General features: G+C 33.3%; 2 protein-coding genes across 5 annotated transcripts in view; one reads left to right on the forward strand and one right to left on the reverse strand.

Moving 5' to 3' along the window:
- Positions 1–18,586, reverse strand: part of LOC117681347 (phosphonoacetaldehyde hydrolase) — a 58,768-nt gene that overhangs the window by 33,181 nt on the left and 7,001 nt on the right. The window lies entirely within an intron of this gene.
- Positions 789–18,480, forward strand: LOC105343572 (chitin synthase chs-2). 4 transcript variants are annotated; one of them, XM_034445400.2, is made up of 17 exons: positions 789–964; positions 8,347–8,603; positions 8,724–9,111; positions 9,954–10,984; positions 11,076–11,178; positions 11,300–11,466; positions 12,087–12,166; positions 12,434–12,542; positions 12,655–12,808; positions 12,955–13,168; positions 13,271–13,471; positions 13,921–14,318; positions 14,813–14,977; positions 15,391–15,647; positions 16,022–16,239; positions 16,345–16,532; positions 16,685–18,480. In XM_034445400.2, the coding sequence occupies exons 1-17, from the start codon at positions 935–937 to the stop codon at positions 17,981–17,983; spliced, it is 5,259 nt and encodes a 1,752-aa protein (XP_034301291.2). In that variant the 5' UTR covers positions 789–934; the 3' UTR covers positions 17,984–18,480. The 4 variants fall into 4 exon arrangements, with proteins under 4 accessions (XP_034301291.2, XP_034301293.2, XP_034301292.2 ...); XM_034445402.2 differs by lacking the exon at positions 789–964 and adding an exon at positions 975–1,095; XM_034445401.2 differs by lacking the exon at positions 789–964 and adding an exon at positions 7,264–7,422.

Consider the following 18,586-nt stretch of genomic DNA (forward strand, 5'->3'; position numbering starts at 1 on the left):
TATCCGCCTACCATTTATTTGATAAGTTATCATAAACTGCCGACCGGGTAAACGAAGTCTCTTTTACGACATCAGCTTATTATTACAAGACCACTGCAGAGACCCTGCCGATTTGTGGCATTGCAAAAAAATTTTACAAAATGGTGTCAAGATTGTGAACCGTTTACCGAGTTCAGATTGCTCGTTCCCTAGAAAAATAAAGAGCACGTATCAAGTTATCATAAGCTATACACAGGTATTAGAATCAAGCCAGTTGGGCTTCTGCTGTGAACAACCTTTAGATACAAGAAAGAGGTTGACAAACAGTAGAAAAGTCGATATAGTATGGTGTCTTGTGTAATATCTATGTTTCAGACATTTCCATGATAAAGCCCCGAACAATAAAACATCTGTCAAAAGTGTTATGTAGTTTATCAGAAATGATATGTCGTGTAACAGTTCTTTACGTTCTTTGATAAAAAATTTGAAGTTTTAGAATGAGGCAAATCAACATATGGTATACTTTTTTTTTGGTATGGTTCTTTGCTATCAATATGATTGTTTAAAGAATTGTCTCATCTATTTACTTAATCGTATCACTCTTATTATCTTCAGGCAATATCATAGAGCCAAACCCCTCAAACTGACAATATTTGCCTTTTAATAGTAGGAAATTTACCATGCACAATCATAAATTTTACGATTTACGCAATGTTGGTTGTTAATATGGTGTATTTGATAGACTCTAAACACTTGCTGGATTGATAAAGATTACGCCTTTATATTGCTCGGTGGGTCAGGATTTCCCGGTTTCACAAAATAATCGGTGGTCAGGCAACGAAGATATCGACCCACGTGCACAAAACTATTGGAATTTCAAATCGATAGAGTCGCAAAAAAGTGCAGTTTTACAGATAGCATGCGCATATGAGAAGAGAGGCGATAAGACCGGGAAATGGAGGGCCCCCATTTACCGTATATTGATGTGAGTATGATAATAACCATAGATTACAAGTGCTCTAAAAACTGTAGGTTTATTTTGGGATTGAAGTGGTAGAATATGAATACCATACCGCTCGTCACAATTTTGGGTTAGAGAGAAGGTACATTTTACAGGTATATTATCAAGTTTTCACGTTTTTAATCAGAGTCTATATGATTTTCTGTATAATTTTATCAAACGACTATTGAAGAGTCTCTTATATAAACTGTATAAACTGAAGGCAATCCAAAATAAGGACATCTGTACATGTACTAGTATGCGTATTAGAAATTTTAGATTTTTCGCTGATAACAATTTGTTTACCTGCACACAATACTCCTTTAGACATGAAGCAATTTAGAAAGTGTGACATGTCTATTGTATGCTATAAATCAAACAGAAGAGCACTGGGTAGATTCATAGTGCCGTACACCAACTGAAATTGTTAAACATAGAAAGAAAAATGTAGTTTAATATCAATTCGTTAAAGCTGTAAGAAATTAAAAAAACAAAAAAAAAACAAACTCATCGTGTACAATTTATTGAAAATTGTTGAAAACTAAGCTAAAACAAAACTTATTTTAATAGAGTGACCCTGAAGTTTAAATACTTGTGTTAAAATTAAAGTAACAAATCCTTCATAGCTTGCACAAGCACGATCGAAGGTAAATTGTATTTTTGATCTATTGAGAGATAAAGAAATGTTTTTGCCTTATTTAAACTGAAAGGACCTTTGGTTTTATACCTATTCTCATATTAAGATTTGCTTTTTTGTTTGTCTCCATGTTGAATTAACCACTTCTGCCAAAATATGCCCTTTCTAAAATTTCTTACTCTTGCGGAAAAAGAGTTCACATGAAAACACTTATTTATATTAAAAACTTATTATTATAAGCCAATAAAGCAAAGGGTTTGGGGAGAGAAACTATACATTTTTCATAAAAAGTCATACTTTCATTCTAACTGTGTAAAAATTGGAAAAAAATAAATTAGATAAGGAGTATATCTTTGTTCTTTAAAGTACACGAGGTCCCCGTATATACACTGTATGATATTATCAAAAACAGTCAATTAATGAAAGTCTTAATTCTCTAAAGACCAAAAAAAAGTTACATACAGATTGTGGTTTTTAATTTTTATAAGAAAGAATCCTTCTTGTCGTTATGATTACGTAAGTGCATACCATTAAATAAAGAGATATTAAAAGCTAAATATGTCTAAACGATGCTGTTTATAAAAATGATTTACTGAACAGGTATTTTTCAAATAGAGTTCTTACAAAAGACTCTGTCCTACTATTGATAAAATGTTTTCCATAAAGGCCCCTGTTTTAAAAACAAAAGTACTATAGTAATTGGCTGTTATTTACAAGAAGATGGTTCCCCATGATTAGAATTGAACTGTGCTCTATAAATAAACCTACCATACTTAAGGGGGCTAGGGGGTGGCTGCCATTTTAGACAATATTGATCTCCTTTAAAAGAAGAGCTCCATATAAAAATGATAAAAAATGATAAAATTTTATATTAAAATATATGAAATTTTTCTTTATCAAATAGTAGTTGATAGCTTCAGAAATCGCAGATAAAATTTTCAAATAAATCTGATGGTTTTATATTATATTATATATTGACCCCCCAGCCTCCTTAAGGGATATTATTTCTTTGGATGTGAAACAATGCGTAGAATGCCATAAAATGACCACAAATGGCAATGTTAGAGTCCCAGTACGGATATTTTCTCAAAATCAATACGTAGGGTTCCTACATATTTATAGAGAATAAGAATATTGAGAGAATGCATATAATGGACAATTTTTCGATTAAAACGATCTAAATATTTAAAAAAAAATTATCTTCTTGAACAAAATTGTATTAGATACTATTTAAGGTTTTGAATTTGAATATTAAATGTGTATATAACTGTATATTGCACAGAACTATTCAGAACGTTTTTTCCTAAAAAAAAAAAGTTCAAAGAAAATGTATTTATTACGATAAAGTATATTACATTTAATAAAAAGCAAAGTCTAAGTAAAGCCATGACATCGTGCTGCACTAATTAAAAAACTGTATGTGTCAATGCCACGATTTTCTTTCCGTAAAAGAAAGACGTTTGGAATACATGTATATTTAATAAAAGTAAGATCAATTTACTCTCTCATCATTTTATTGGGAATGAAAAAAATGATCGAATAAATAATACAAGCGCTAATATCCGAAAATGTATTTGGCGTTGTTCTGCCATGCTACACCGTTAATGTAATATATTTTGGGTCAAACTGTAAAAGAGAATAAGCTTAAGCCTTTACATAACATAAAAAATTCCTAAATTAGTTCTTGTAGAGAATTTTTACAAGTGGAACATTTGTATAAGATTTTGAGGTTCATGGATCTGATGGGTAATTTGTTTTATCTCCTTAAATATATGATTTATATGAAATGATTAGAATTCAAGCTATTTTTTCTTATTTTTTTTTGTCATTTTAAAACACACTTGATTAATTGTAGACTGTTACAACCAATACATGAAATAAAATTGCTGAAATCAAAGTATTTCTATCATATAGATCAACATAAATGTAAGTAACTATGATAATATAAATTAAATTGTATAATAAAAATGAAAGTCTGGATAGCATTGAAATTGGTTTTGAAATTTAGCGATATCTGGAATATTCTTCTAGGTAATAATTCCTAGAAATTTGTTTCAAATGGAATGTTGTTTTTCAAATGATCTGTTTAACTGAAAAGGTAACCGAGATAAAGACAGACATGTTATTCATGAAATAAAACCCACTCTTCGGATTGAGAATATCACTTATCGCATGTAGGAGATGCATGCTTTTATTCTTTGTCTTATTTTATGAAAAGAAGGTAGATTTATCATTCATTATTTTGTTACCAGGAAGTCTGGTTATATACATGTGTACATGAACCTAGGTGCGTGACATATCGAGAATCAGTTTTGTCACGAGCAATGGTTTTACACAAGGAGCTGATTCTAGTCCTTTCTTATTCCTTAGTCACCTTATCATTTCTTAGATATAGATTTACTCAAACCGAAATCGTGATTTTATTTTCAAAAGATAAAAAATAATTGATTTAAACACGTCATTTACATTACTTCCCCATTCCACACCGGAAGATATAGCTCTAAAAAATCAACCTGTAAAATCGATTCTTTGGAGAAAACTAATGTCCCTTATCTGAACACTGGGCAATAGGTTATCATAGAAAAACATTATCTCATCCATTTTGGATAGATCTTATGTTATAAAATAGACTGGTTGTCTAACAATGTCATAGTAGGTAGCTTAGGAAATCGGGTAAAACTGAAATGTTATGAAAAAAAAACCCCTGAAGAATCTATAAAGACATTAATGTCACATATACTGGCCTACTTGTCTTTCAAAGACCTTAAACTGGAACACATATATAAGATCGTAGATTTTCAAATATCAATTTCTGTTACTGAGTTTTATTAAAAAGGAAGGGAAGGCATTACTAATATTTATTTACTAAACTTTGTTTTTAGTTTTGTTTGAATCATTTAGCAAATAGGTAATCAATCACTACCATGTTTAATAAATAAAAGAAATCTTTTCTTGAAGTTATGTAACAGAGGACCCCCAAGTGTTTAAATTTCTAATATTTTAATATTTTTGATAATAGGGACAGGATGACATATCGATTTCGACAGGTAGTCTACTGTATACCAAACTATTTAGCTACATAACTCTTATCTTTTTAAAAAAATCAAATCAAACCTGAAAAGATCGGAAGGATGGAAGGGTTCGTATTAAAATATAAATAATTCAAATCAAGGTCGTTTTTCAAGGTCATTGGTAGTTTCAAACACGACTTGCGTGTAATCCAATTTGAACTTCAACCTTAGAAACACGAACTACTTGGTGTAGTCCAAGTTCTTAGAGTTTTATTAGTCCCACAAGTGCTTTAAATCGATATTTTTTTTTATGTCAAATGATCAGTGTTGAGTGCAAATGCAACAAATGTAACTAGGAAGTATTTTAGCTTTTTTATATCGTTTTCATAGAGTTCAGTCATTTTTTAAGAAGGGCTGCAATGTATATTTCTTCTGAGGTAACCATTCATAAAATGGATCTCTGCATGTTATAAAGTAACTGACCAACTGTCATTTACTAAGAATTCTACTTAGAAGAGACCCATAGCACACAGGTAACAGATGAATATAAGTATGTTTTACACTTTTCATCTTATTCTTTTCAATTCGATGAAAAAGAATGAAACATTGTTTAAAACAATCTTAAGTTTGATTCCTTTCCTTTGTGATTAATGAGAAATTATTGTTTTCTTGTATAATTAAGTCATACATAGCCGATTACTGATAAACCTAGCTATCCTAAAGCGGTAATTGTTTTTAGTTTAGGACGAATAAAACTGATAGTATGTCGCAGATCGATATTTCAATTTAAAAGAAAAAAATGACGTAACAATTTCATTCTCAGAAATGCCGAAGAACTCTATTAATAGACAATTTATCAGTCTGCATATTGACAAGTTCGGACCATCTAGATCCATGAAACCAAATACGGAGACGTGATGCTCAACAACTTACCCATTAGATCTACCTGAAAACTTTATAGATGAAATTAACCATAAAAATGTATTATTTAGGTTTTTTTAAATTCCAAACACTTTAGTTTTATTAAAATTTGAGGTTTTTTTCTATATTTGTATACAGAACTCTTTTTAAAAAGAAGATTGATATTGTCTAACAATAGACACGATTATAATATACAGCCCTCTTAATGTGTGTCGTCCCGTCCATATCTTTTGAGATATCAAATGATTTATTAATTTGTAGATTAATTAATGATTAAAAAGATAAAAATCCATAACATGTAGTTCAGATTCTGAGCGTTTCTGAGAATTTAAATTTTATTGTATATTGTATCGTAACGTTGTCGAAGATAAAACATTCCGGAAGATCATTCTCTTTCATATTTTTCTTGATTTAGAATTTTAAATTTTAATTAAATACTTAAAATAGCAAACCCAAAGATTTGCAGAGCGCAATATTGTTTTGAAATGTTAAATCTTATCTGTTTAAAGAAAGCAAAGGACAGTTCAATGTTCATGTTGGTATTATCATTCAAGTTGCCTAGAAGATTTTTTCTTTCACAGATTGAGGTTATTTTGTGTGACAAACTGACATTGATTAAATCATATAGAAAAGCTTGACGACAAGCTTCAGAATTGGAATGTCTCGATTTATTACCAAAAAACCCATCAAATGTTTTAGTTAGCGTTATTTAGATTTCTTAAAATTAGAAATTAAAAGCTTTACTGTGCATACTTTGTAAATAATTTAAAAATGAAAAGTGTAATCAAATATTTAGATTTAACATCACATGTTGCTACTGTTGTTTTAGTTAATCAAAAATAAAGAAATATAAAATAAACGAATTCATTCGTGATCTGTCAATAATGAAAAACAAAAATCAAATAGCTTTGAATAAAGTACCCTCTCTCTGAAATCCGTCAATTAGAACCCCCCCCCCCCCCCCAAAAAAAAAAAAAAGAAGAAATAAAATTAAAGAATTTAAAAATTAAAAAAAAACTACGTAGAAAAAAATCTGATAGACATGAATAAAGCAAAACCCTTGAGAATAAAACGTGCACAATTATTGAAAGGTTACCAAAGTGTATTTTCTAAATTTCTATTTGAACTACTTCATAGTTTTTACAAGTTAATTGTAACAATTCTAGAACAAATGTAACTCAAGAGATTTTCATTTCAAAGGTTATGTTTTCTTCTCGCAGGAAGATGGCGTTTTCTTAGTGTTACACATAGCGGTTAAAAGAAAAAAAAAGTAACTTCATGAGTAAAATACATTAAGATATATATGAAAATTAGATATCGCTTTAACTGTAAAATAAATATTATTATAAATATGCTTAAAGTAATCATTTTATCATCATGTGCGTTCGGGGTTAAATTTTCGAACTCGCATATACATGTACGGCCTCTACTTGCAAACGGTATTAATTAAATTACGCTTATTTATACCTTTCCAATTTCCTTTTTCAATTTTCAAGTTTTCAAACTAAGGGATTCTTGAAGTCAACACCCCCCCCCCCCCCCCCCATTTTGGAATCTTTGACAACAAATGTTTTCAGACCTTCCCGAGTCGTGATATTTCGGTGTTTTGAGCGATATCTTGTATTATAACCTATAAATCTCATACAGAGTTTACATACAGGGAAGGGGAATGTTTATAAAGTTATAAAACCGTCAGCCCAGAGTACAGAGGCGGTAGCTGGTTCTACAGCTGTGAGGACGGTAGTACTCGTGGTGTAAAAAATCTACACACACTTACAGGGACCAAAGTCGCAACAGCGGTGTCTAATCATAAGGAATGTGTGCCCGTATTCTAAAAGATAATAACTTTGGAAATGTTTAAGTATTCTCATAAGGTATGGTTTATATTTGATATCTTAGTAGTAAAATATTTTGTTATTCGGAGAAATATATACCCTTAGTGTAAGTTTATACAGAGTATAATATTATTGAAAAAAATACTGAGATGGTGCTTGTTCATAAACTAAGTATTAAAACGTTTCAAGATATATCACTTGGAAATCTGTTACAAATAGTCGTTTCAATTTTGAGATTGAACACGGGGCCAAAAGGTGCCGGGCAGGGGCACATAGGGATGATACAACAAAAGATCTGAAGTGTTTGTAAATATGATGATTTTACGACCGCTCTGAAATTGATATTGCAACCCCCGCTCCAAGCTTCAAATTGATAAGACACAAAAATGACGGTCATAAAGAACAGACAGGTCGTAGTTTAATGTCTCCATGCTGATTTAGTGGGATACTGACTGGTCTTAAAGGGAACATCAAGGTTTTAGGTACTTTGCATAATCAAGATATTGTGTTCAATTTCAGTATATACCATGGTGTTATCAATATGTTAATATAAAGCGGAAAAACTAACCTGATTCAAATTAATTTTGTGCGTTTTTCTTGACAGATTTGACGTATTATCAGCAAAATCGGTTGTTCTAATGCTGCTTTTATTATCTTACCGATTCAATCCTACCGATTGCTTTGTAAAGTTTATAAAAAAAAGTAATTAATTAAATTGTGGTTAATAAATTTGTTTTGTTGTTGTTGTTGTTTTATTAACTTTATCAGTAGAATGTTTGTTGTGTAAAGAACAATCAATACAATAATACTATATATTTCATTTGATAGCTTGTATGAGTCTTTCTGTTCAAAGATTTATTGTACATTTATAATGAATAGACATTTGATGTTGTAAAGACTGTAGGGCTTATTGAATATTGTTAAGAAGCCAATTTAACCGTTTCATTACTTATCTATCTTCAGCTTCGGCCATCACCAAAGTTTTTCAATGAACACGGGCTGACATTCCCAGAGGAAGAAGAAGGAACCCCGATCCCGATGACCAGCATGCAGAATATTGGCGGGATGGACAACGCTGCATATGAAGACGACGAAGAATCATCCAGGTCGGAACGCTCCTACGATGATGTGGAAGACGATGTATTCAGCGAATCTCCACCGAGTTATCATTCCAATGAAATGAATGGAAATCTAAGCAAAGACCAGAAGGAAGAAGCACCGTAATAAATTCATTTTTCATTTTTATCGTGTTTTGCAATTGAGCATGCCATACCCAAAAATATGAATTCATTTCACAGTGAACAAGAAATTATATTATGCTATTAATAATTTAATTTCAGGAAAAATTATAAGTGGGATGTTTTTCGCTTGGCCTCGGACGACAATATATCTGGATCTGAACTGGCTTGTTGGAACGCGTGTTTCACTGTCAACAGAGTGGTGCTATGCATTCTGATTTTCGTTTTCGTTTTCATCACGTCGGTTATATCAAAATTTACTTTTATTCTAATGACAACAAACATTTTTCCAAACAACGGAGGACTGAAGAATCCTAACCAAACTCTGAAGTACTTCAAAGAAGGGAAAGACTTTACAAATGTTGAGGTCACTTGGATCTGGAGTCTCCTTCTCGCCATTGTAGCACCTTATGTGTTTACTGTCTTGAAATACCTCTGGGTTCTACTTTTTAAGAAAACCAGAAAATTAAACTTTACAGTTTTGCTTGTAGTAAGTTGTTTGCTAAAATCTGTATACAATAATTGATAATCATTGGTAGGTCGTAAAATCAATTAATCTTCGACTTTACAATTGCTATTATTATACTTTCATGTTAAATACTGAAATCTGATTGGTTAAGACGCAGTTGATAATCCGTTCTATTACCCTCAGCCTTAGTAACACTTGGCAACGGCTAATACAACGAATTGTTACATGCGCTTAAATTATGCGCATGTGGTTCGTGGTAGAATTCACGTCATATCTATATAAGAGCAGTAAACATTTCTTAAAAATTAAGACATTCAGTATAATAAAATAAATAGTGCCTGATATTATATTTGTTTATATAATGGTAATCATTGTTAACAAATGCATACAAAGAACAATATTTCGTACAACAGCAACTTGCATTGTTTAAAATATGAATTAAAAAATTAAAATCATACATATGGATTATGAAACTAAAAATACCGGTATAAAGTAAAAAATTAAAATCATACATAAAATCATATGGTTTTTAAAAATTCAAATTTTTAAACTATCAACAGTTGATATTTTTGTTCAACTAAAACTATTGGTTTTAGTTGATCAGTTGGTTTTACTGATCAGTAAACAGTAAACACTGATTGCAATATCAGTTGGTTTTACTGCCTTTTTTGGTTAATAAAAACGTTTCATTAAAAACAAACTTATAAATACATATATCCTCATAAGAAGAATTAAAATGTTGACAAAAATATCAGAATTAGGGAATGACGAATTGTTTTTGTGAATTGTTATTTTCCTAGATCCGTTCTACTATGGGCAATTTACACGTTTAAAAACGAGCTACATCTGACATTCTTTTATAGGCGCTGTGTATCGAGACTCTTCACAGCATCGGACTTAGCATATTTGTCCTGGTGGTTCTTCCAAGCTTTGAACCAATTTCTGCCTGTTTGCTCTGTTTGAGCGTTTCGCTCGTCCCAGCGGTTCTAAAAACAATCTACCCAGAGAGAACATTGAAGAAAGTGGAGGAGAGCGAGAAAGGTCGGCTTCGCACTGCTCGAGTTGTGAATTCCCTGGCAGTGATCTTTCAGCTTGGTAGTATTGTCCTCTGGACGTACTATGTCTATATCGCTATTGGTTCCGTGAATTCCCAATCAGTCACTTTAATGGTGCTTGTGGCTTTGTCTCCAATATTGGTGTCTCTGACATGGTGGGAAAACTTTGTAAAGCAAGCCAAATTCAAGAACAAATCTAGCGATACCGACGGAGGAACATCTGCTCTCATGCGCTTGAAGTTGAACATGAGACGACATAGAGTGAAAGTTGGGTTGTTTGTGAATCTATGGAAAATCATCATTACCCTAATTGTAATGCCGACTCTGGTTTTCGGTGTGTTTTGCGAAAATGGAAATGCCTGCATCGATGCATTCTTTTTCCAAAATGAGAGAGGTCAACTAAGATATATAAGTGATGCAAACATGACGGACAACAGAAATTTTTATGAGTTAGGAGAGAAGGGTTGCATATCTTATTTTCCTTTTATGATCTCAATGGCAAACATTTTGTCAAGTGTAATATGTTTTAAATTTGCTAAAGCTGCTTGCAAGATTCTGGCACAGAAACTGTGCTTTGCCCTTCCTGTAGTTTTATCAACACCAGTCGTTATAGGACTGATTCTTGGGTTGTACTCCAGAACCGTTGATATTTCTTTCGGAAAATGTATACTACCATTAGCAGAATGGAGAGACAAAAACCAAGACCCAACCATTTTGTTCGACATAATAGACACCTACTGGGTAGTCATTGCTGCTGGAGCTCTTGGCTATTTCTCCTTCCTTCTCGTCACAAACCATGTGTGGTCTCCGAGCAAGGAGAGGCTGATTGCAACGGACAGGTGACAAATATTACAAAAGTAAATCATTAAAAACAATTTAAGGTCTAACTGTTATTGTGTTCCATTAATAAATTCTTTTTATGACTTGAAGATTATTTGTGCAACCATTGTTCAACGGGGGTCTCCTAGACCAGTCTCTGCTTTTAAATAGAAGACGGACCGATGAAGAATTCAAAAGAACAGAAGAACACAATGTACGTAAAAAGCGTTTATATATGTTAAAAAGAAACTCAAACTTTTTTTTTTATTAATCCCAACACTTACACATTCTCTAGTAATTTACGTTCACATATGTTTTAAATTTGGAATTTCTAGGAATCGGACAAAAAAGTCCCAATTCCTGAAAAAGACGAGGAAGACGAGAAAAGTAATATCGATTGGTCAATTCTAAGAAAAGATGACACACCAATGATCTACATGTGCGCTACCATGTGGCATGAGTCAGAAAATGAAATGATTCAGATTTTAAAATCAATATTCAGGTAAACATTTAATCTTCATTCTTCAAAAGTTGTGATTTTTACTCAGGTGTCTAAATCGAAAAAAGAATTAACGATATCTTTAAATGAGAACACCCGACGGATACACGCACTTGTCGGTTACAAGTTATAACTATGCGTATCAGTTCACACAACTTTTCTTGTTTAGCAGTAATAACGTATTTTTGTATTTGTCAATGCTTAGAAATAGTATCTTTTATATTTGCTCATTTTTATCTGATTCTATAAATAATCACAGTCAAAAACTGAATATTGCAAGTCTTATATTCATTTAACATGGTCATTTCAAGTAAATATTTATGGGGTTTTTTTTTATCACAGACGATAAAAGGAGATTGCATGTTTTGTATGAAACAATAAGTGTATTTAAAACCTTATTAATTAACACTATGCATTCTAGTGCAAATTCGTGCTTCTTTGTATCAAAATTCGCATTAAATATAAAGGCTATAAAAAAATAAACACATTTTGTTCAAATAAATATAAACTAGTTACAAGTTTGACCCTACAGGTACTTTGCAATATACACGTTTGTTCGTGTAGAAATTCGCCAGTACAAAAAGCTGTTTACGTAAGACATACACCTTTTTTACACGTTTTAGACAAGACGAGGACCAATGTGCCCGCCGTCATTTACAGATGTTTCTTGGCATCAAAGATCCAGATTACTACGAATTTGAAGGTAACAATTTTTACAGTATGAAACTGTAAACATATGCTTTCTTCACGTGAGATCAGTTTATTATTATTTTTTTTATATATCAAACTTTAGTTCTTTCTCATTTAAACACAAATTGTACACAAAATTGCTGATCCATTTCAATTTTCAAATGAACTGAAATAATTCTTTGACATTTAGCCAACATATTTTTTGATGATTGAAATTGCACACAAACATTCTAATCCATTTCAATTTTCAAATATACTGAAAGAATTCATTCTCTTTTAGCCCACGTATTTTTCGATGATGCATTCCAAGCACATGGAGATGATGATTACGAGTACCAAGTTAATGATTTTGTCAAACTCCTTGTCAGCTGCATGGACATTGCAGCCAGGTGAATTCAAATGTCTTGTATTGACATATAAACAAATTTGCAACTTGCTTGCGGTATGATGGAAATTTCGTCACGTTGTTATTTCAAATTAGAGATTTATTTTTATATGCAGTGCGGTTCATAAGACGATAATGATCATCCCGCCACCCGTAAAGTACCCCACCCCTTACGGAGGGCGGCTAGAGTGGCAGCTGCCCGGTGGAAACAAGCTTATTGCACATCTAAAGGACAAAGCCAAAATACGACATCGAAAAAGATGGAGCCAGGTGAACAAAACAAATAATACTGAAGTCCCCAAATCATTTAGAATACAAATCCCAAAGCTCAAGCTACTTACAAAGAAGATAATAAAAGTCCAAGTTCTAAAAAAAATGTTTATTGTAAATTCAAAATGTTGTTTGACGAATTTCAGGTCATGTACATGTACTATTTCCTGGCTCATAAGCTTATGAACATTCCCAAGAAAACGAAGTCCCAAAGAAGAGTGATTGCAGAAAACACGTTCCTTCTTGCGCTTGACGGAGACGTAGATTTTCAGCCAAAAGCAGTCCAGTTACTTGTGGACAGGATGAAGAAAAACCCAACGGTAGGGGCAGCGTGTGGGCGGATCCACCCAATTGGCTCAGGTACATTTTAGAATAGCACTGATTGCGTATATTTTGTAAAATAACATATAAAGTCTTGGTTTTGGTACAAGGTAAAATTCTCATCGTGATTTTGTTTTACAGGTCCTATGGTGTGGTACCAGCAGTTTGAATACGCTATCAGTCACTGGCTGCAGAAAGCAGCAGAGAACATAATGGGGTGTGTGCTGTGCAGTCCGGGGTGTTTCAGTTTATTCAGAGGGTCCTCTCTGATGGATGATAATGTCATGAGAAGATACACAACACCACCGACGGAACCACAGCATTATGTTCAGTATGATCAAGGTAAACTGGCGCTGACACGCATTTTCTCCGAATTAGGGGACTACAAAATTGGATCCAGCAATATGAAAAAGGTGGGGGTGTTCCAACAGATGAAAATCAACACAAGTAAAATTCGGCCCGGTTAACTTTTGATTCTTAAAAAACAGGTTTTTTTCAATATTTTCCGTCGGAAAAATTTAACAAACATTAATCTCGTCTTGTCCTATTTCAACACCAGAGTGCACTAAGACAAGTTCTTCCAATCTCTTCGAATCCTCTGGATATTGTTTAAAAAGATGAGAGAGAGCAATTTCTAGTATCCTATACTTTATAAGTTTTTGATTCTAAATTTTCGAACAGGCTTGTTGGACCCCTCGAAACCCTCTACCTTTGATTTAATATTCCAGTCAGTTTACCTCGTTGTTTTTCCTGCAGAATCTAAAAAATAACATTTCCTATTACTGTTTCAGGAGAAGATCGGTGGCTGTGTACTTTAATGCTACAGCAAGGTTACAAAGTCGAGTATGTGGCTGCCAGTGATGCCTTGACATACGCTCCCGAAGGTTTCAATGAATTCTACAATCAGCGAAGGAGGTGGTCCCCGTCAACCATGGCTAATATCATGGATCTCTTAATGGACTGGAAGAATGTTACACGTAAAAACGAGGATATTTCGAAGCTTTACATCCTGTATCAAACATTTCTCATGGTGTGTTCCATCTTGACACCAGGAACAATATTCTTGATGATACTAGGGGCCATCACAATGGCTTTCCCTGCTATTCCGCCATTTGCTGCCATGACAATCAACATAATTCCAGTCATCGGAATGGTTATGTTATGTTTTGTTGCAAAGACAAACGTTCAGGTAATGTATGAGCATTGCGACACAGAGGGAAAATCAAATACTGTTTGGAGAAAAAATTCGATACATTTTACTTTAGCCAAATTTTTGTAACCTGTACTAAAAACGATCTGCTCCATTACCTAGTGCATATCATTATCAAATGTGAATATAAACAGTATGTCATTTAATATTTCAGTGTCTTTGTTTGTTGTCTGTGATAATACTACGAATCGATTTTGCAATGAAATGTTCAATACGTTTCTTCCATTACAATTTGAAAAATATGTAATGGTACAGTTGCTTAAAATTTTGTAAATATAAGTAACTAGAAATCATTCTTTGAATATTTCGAGGTGACGAAATATGGTCGGGCGTGATAAAATCTCTTATAAAGCTGTTTGGGATAGAATCTATCATAAAAACCCTTTGCCCTTTATTGGATTTGATCATCTGGACCGTATTTGATAACCTCATCATATTAAAAGAATGATTTCTTACTCTCTAAACACTTACAGTTGGCCTATGCTGCTATTGTATCCACGGCTTACTCCCTTCTGATGATGGTGGTACTGGTGGGTCTACTGGTGGAGGCGGCAGGGGCGGGGCTCTGCTCTGTCACTACACTATTTCTATTGTTTGTGTCGGGGGTGTTCGTCCTTTCAGCGCTTCTCCATCCACAGGTATGCCTCTGTAGTACATCCAAAAAATCTTTGCCACAATAAGACATTCCTTATACTCACCGAAATTATCCTATGAATAAATTGATTGAGACGACCTCAATCGTTGAGTGTAAAGTTTATTTTGAGTATATTGCTACCGCGATACGAGGAAAAACAAAATAAAATCACAAAAATAACAATATTAAATTCCTGCTTCTAAATGATAACACTCATCTCAGTTCTTTAGAAATAAGAAGAATTAAATTGATAATTAACATAAAAAATATGCAAGGATGAGTTGGATTCAACAAATTTTTGAATATCATGTATCAGAACTTGTAATCAATATCCATTTATATATACTTTTTGTTGTTGAAATTAAACAAAATTAAGTATCTACATTGAAGTATTACATTTGAATACCTTGTTTCTAGGAATTCTTTTGCGTGTTACACGGATTTTTATACTTCCTGTCCATTCCGTCAATGTCTATGCTTTTGATGATCTACTCTCTCGGAAATCTGCACGTCGTGTCCTGGGGAACACGAGAAACAAAAGTTGCCGCCCCTCCAACACAGCGGGGAAACCAACAATCGCAACAAAATAAAGTACAGAGCTGGTTGAGCAAACTTGGCGTTGCAGACACTGCGGGAACATCGGATTATACTTTTTCATGTGGAAATCTCCTTCGGTGAGCTAAATTGAAGTTTAACCTAAACTTTATTTATTTTACAAGAATTGACAATTTGATTATCTAAATAAATATCTTCCTATGTTAATGGTTTCTGTAACAATCCTAAGCAGTGTTATTATTAAAAATGAAATCTTAAGAAATTTTAGCACACTTAATAGATAGAATCATTAAAAACATTAGTAATACACAAGAATAATTAACATGCATGAACTAAGTTTGTATAGAGAATTGTAAACATATAGTACTTAAAATGTGTCCATTTATTTGATGAAAAGTATCCAAAAAAAACAAGAATGTACTGCTTCAGACAAGTAACAATTTCATATGTACAGGGTATGCTATTTTTAATTCTAACGAACTTGTTTTAATAGTTGTGTGTGCTGTCCCAACACCTCAGCCCAAACTGAGGACATGCGGTTCCGGGCCATACTGGAGAGACTGGATGATATCGAGTCACATATGACGGAGGTCACCCGGAGTAGAAATCCGAGCCAGTTTGACGATGGTTCCATTATAAATTCAAAAATTGAGGAGGAGCACCAACCATTTTCCAAACAAAACGGGCTGTTTGAAATTGCAGTAGAAAGATGTAAGAAATTTAATTGAATTTTGTTTTAAATTTAATTTTTACTTTCATTTTTTTCATTTTTGAAAAAATTGAGTTATTTAAGATATTAATTTCTTTCTTTGAAAGCAAACCCAGCATATGTTGAAGAGAAAGGACGTAAACGAGACGAAATGAAAGACCCTTATTGGATTCACGACAGCTCTTTGCAAGAAGGTGCTAGGGACTATTTATCTGAGGATGAAATTAAATTTTGGAATGAATTTATTCCTCAATATTTGAAACCATTAGAATCGAACAAAGAACAGGAAAAGCAAGTGAGTATGAAAAATAAGAAGCAGACATCTTACTACTCAACAATCCCTGGAGTGATTAATCTTAAATTTTAGACATAAATGGTTACTTTACGAAAAAATTCTTTTACAGAAGAATATGGGATACCAACATTATCACTTTTTTTTAATTTCAGACACAAAAGGGTTTGATTGAATTGAGAAACAAAGTTTGCCTTGCTTTCCTTCTGATGAATGCGTTGTTTGTGACGATTGTTTACGTTCTGACGGAGGTGAACCTAAGTACCAGTCAAAGTCTCTCCATTCCCCTCCCCTGTACAGTGGAATCAGGACGACCCGGACAGGGTTATATTGAGCCCATATCATTTGCCTTTACCGCCATATTTGGAATAATGCTTCTTCTGCAATTTATTTGCATGCTTTTCCATCGGTTTTCTACCTTCTTGCACATTGCTGCATCCACGGAGGTTAGTTTAAAGAGACAGCTGATAAACAGAGTGCGCGGAACTGAAACAGGACCCAAAGAAATTGGAGTAGAGGAAGGTTTACAACTTGTTAAAGAAATGCAAGCACAGGACAACTCAGACACAATGTCTGTAATGTCACAAGAAACGACCGTGAGCGACGATGTTGAACTTTCTGGTCAAACCAAGGGCAAAAATTTGTGGAAGAAACTAGGTAAACGCCAGAGAATGGAGGTTGGTGGAAAAACATTGTCAAGAAACTTTGCAAAAAATTTCGCCAAACTGAACAGGGCTATAGTGGATGAAGATGGTTCCAGCACACGAGGATTGGCAGAACAAACACTTGAAGATGCGACACAGGAAAGAGTAGCAGCCGTTCAAAGAGTTTTCAAAAATCGATTTCAGAGAAAGTCTCTGATGACAATTGTTTCTCTTGCGCAAAACCAAAGACAAAAGGATGAAATAAAGAGAAGAGCGACGCTTCTTCAAAAGAAGAAGGTTGTAAGTGCATGGAAGGCAGCAGCCGAGAGAATCAGACTGCAAGAACTGATGAAGGAGCAAAGGGAAAGCGCTGCTGGAAATCGAAAAAGTAAAGTAGGCTTTGCCGATGTGATGAAAACTGCGGCTGCAATAGAGAGAAAGAAGAAACTATCAATGCAACAAAAGAAGGAAAGTGAAAAATTAATAACTGACATTGAGGAAGAAAAGGATGAGGAGCATTCACCTATTAAACAGATCAACGAACCTTCACTAAAAAGACGGATGGACGAACGTTCACCAAAGAAACAAGTCGACGTAAGAAAAGCCCGAATATCTGTAGAGAACGAAAAGGAATGGCCTAGTGAGCACGCGTACGCTGTACAGCCAACAGGAGAGGCAATGGCAGACTTGGAGGGAGATTTTGCAAATGCTGACGTGCGGCCTATTGAGCACGCGTACGATGTACAGCCAACAGGACAGGCAATGGCAGACTCGGAGGGCGATTATGCAAATGCTGACGTGCTCTTTTAAGGGGCAAACAAATTTCGAGAGATGTATACTGTGATAAAATGTGAGAATGTGTTTTATGTAATTTTTATATACATGTACCAGTATGAATTCACTTTTGCATCTTTTTTATTTTTCAAGACTTTTATTTTATTTTATGTCTTTTAAGATTTATTATTTGTATCGTTACATATTTATGTTTATTAATAGGAAAAGAATATTATGCAATTTATATAATTTATATCTCAAAACAGAAATTTAGCAATACCCCAAAAATGTGACTGCGTAGTCGGATAACCAGCCAGCTTATGCTATTTTTCTTCAATATAATTTTATTAAGGAACACGTATATAATCTTATCAAATCTACTGCTTGCATATTACAATAATATTGTAAATTTTTCTTATCATCAATACATAAAAATACCGAAATAAATTCCGCAAGTTTGGTTTGTTGTCACTTTGAATGGTTAAATTATTATTTGATTATTATGACATTATCAGCCTTTGCAAAAATAATCGATTTATTGCATGATTCTTACTATATTTATTATGGGACCTACATTTCTCATAAAGATTAAATGCTTCATCGTAGTGTTTTATTTATCTTAAATGTTTAAGTTGGAAT

The sequence above is a fragment of the Magallana gigas genome, chromosome 2, assembly GCF_963853765.1.
Source record: "Magallana gigas chromosome 2, xbMagGiga1.1, whole genome shotgun sequence".
NCBI classification, from domain to species: Eukaryota; Metazoa; Mollusca; class Bivalvia; order Ostreida; family Ostreidae; genus Magallana; species Magallana gigas.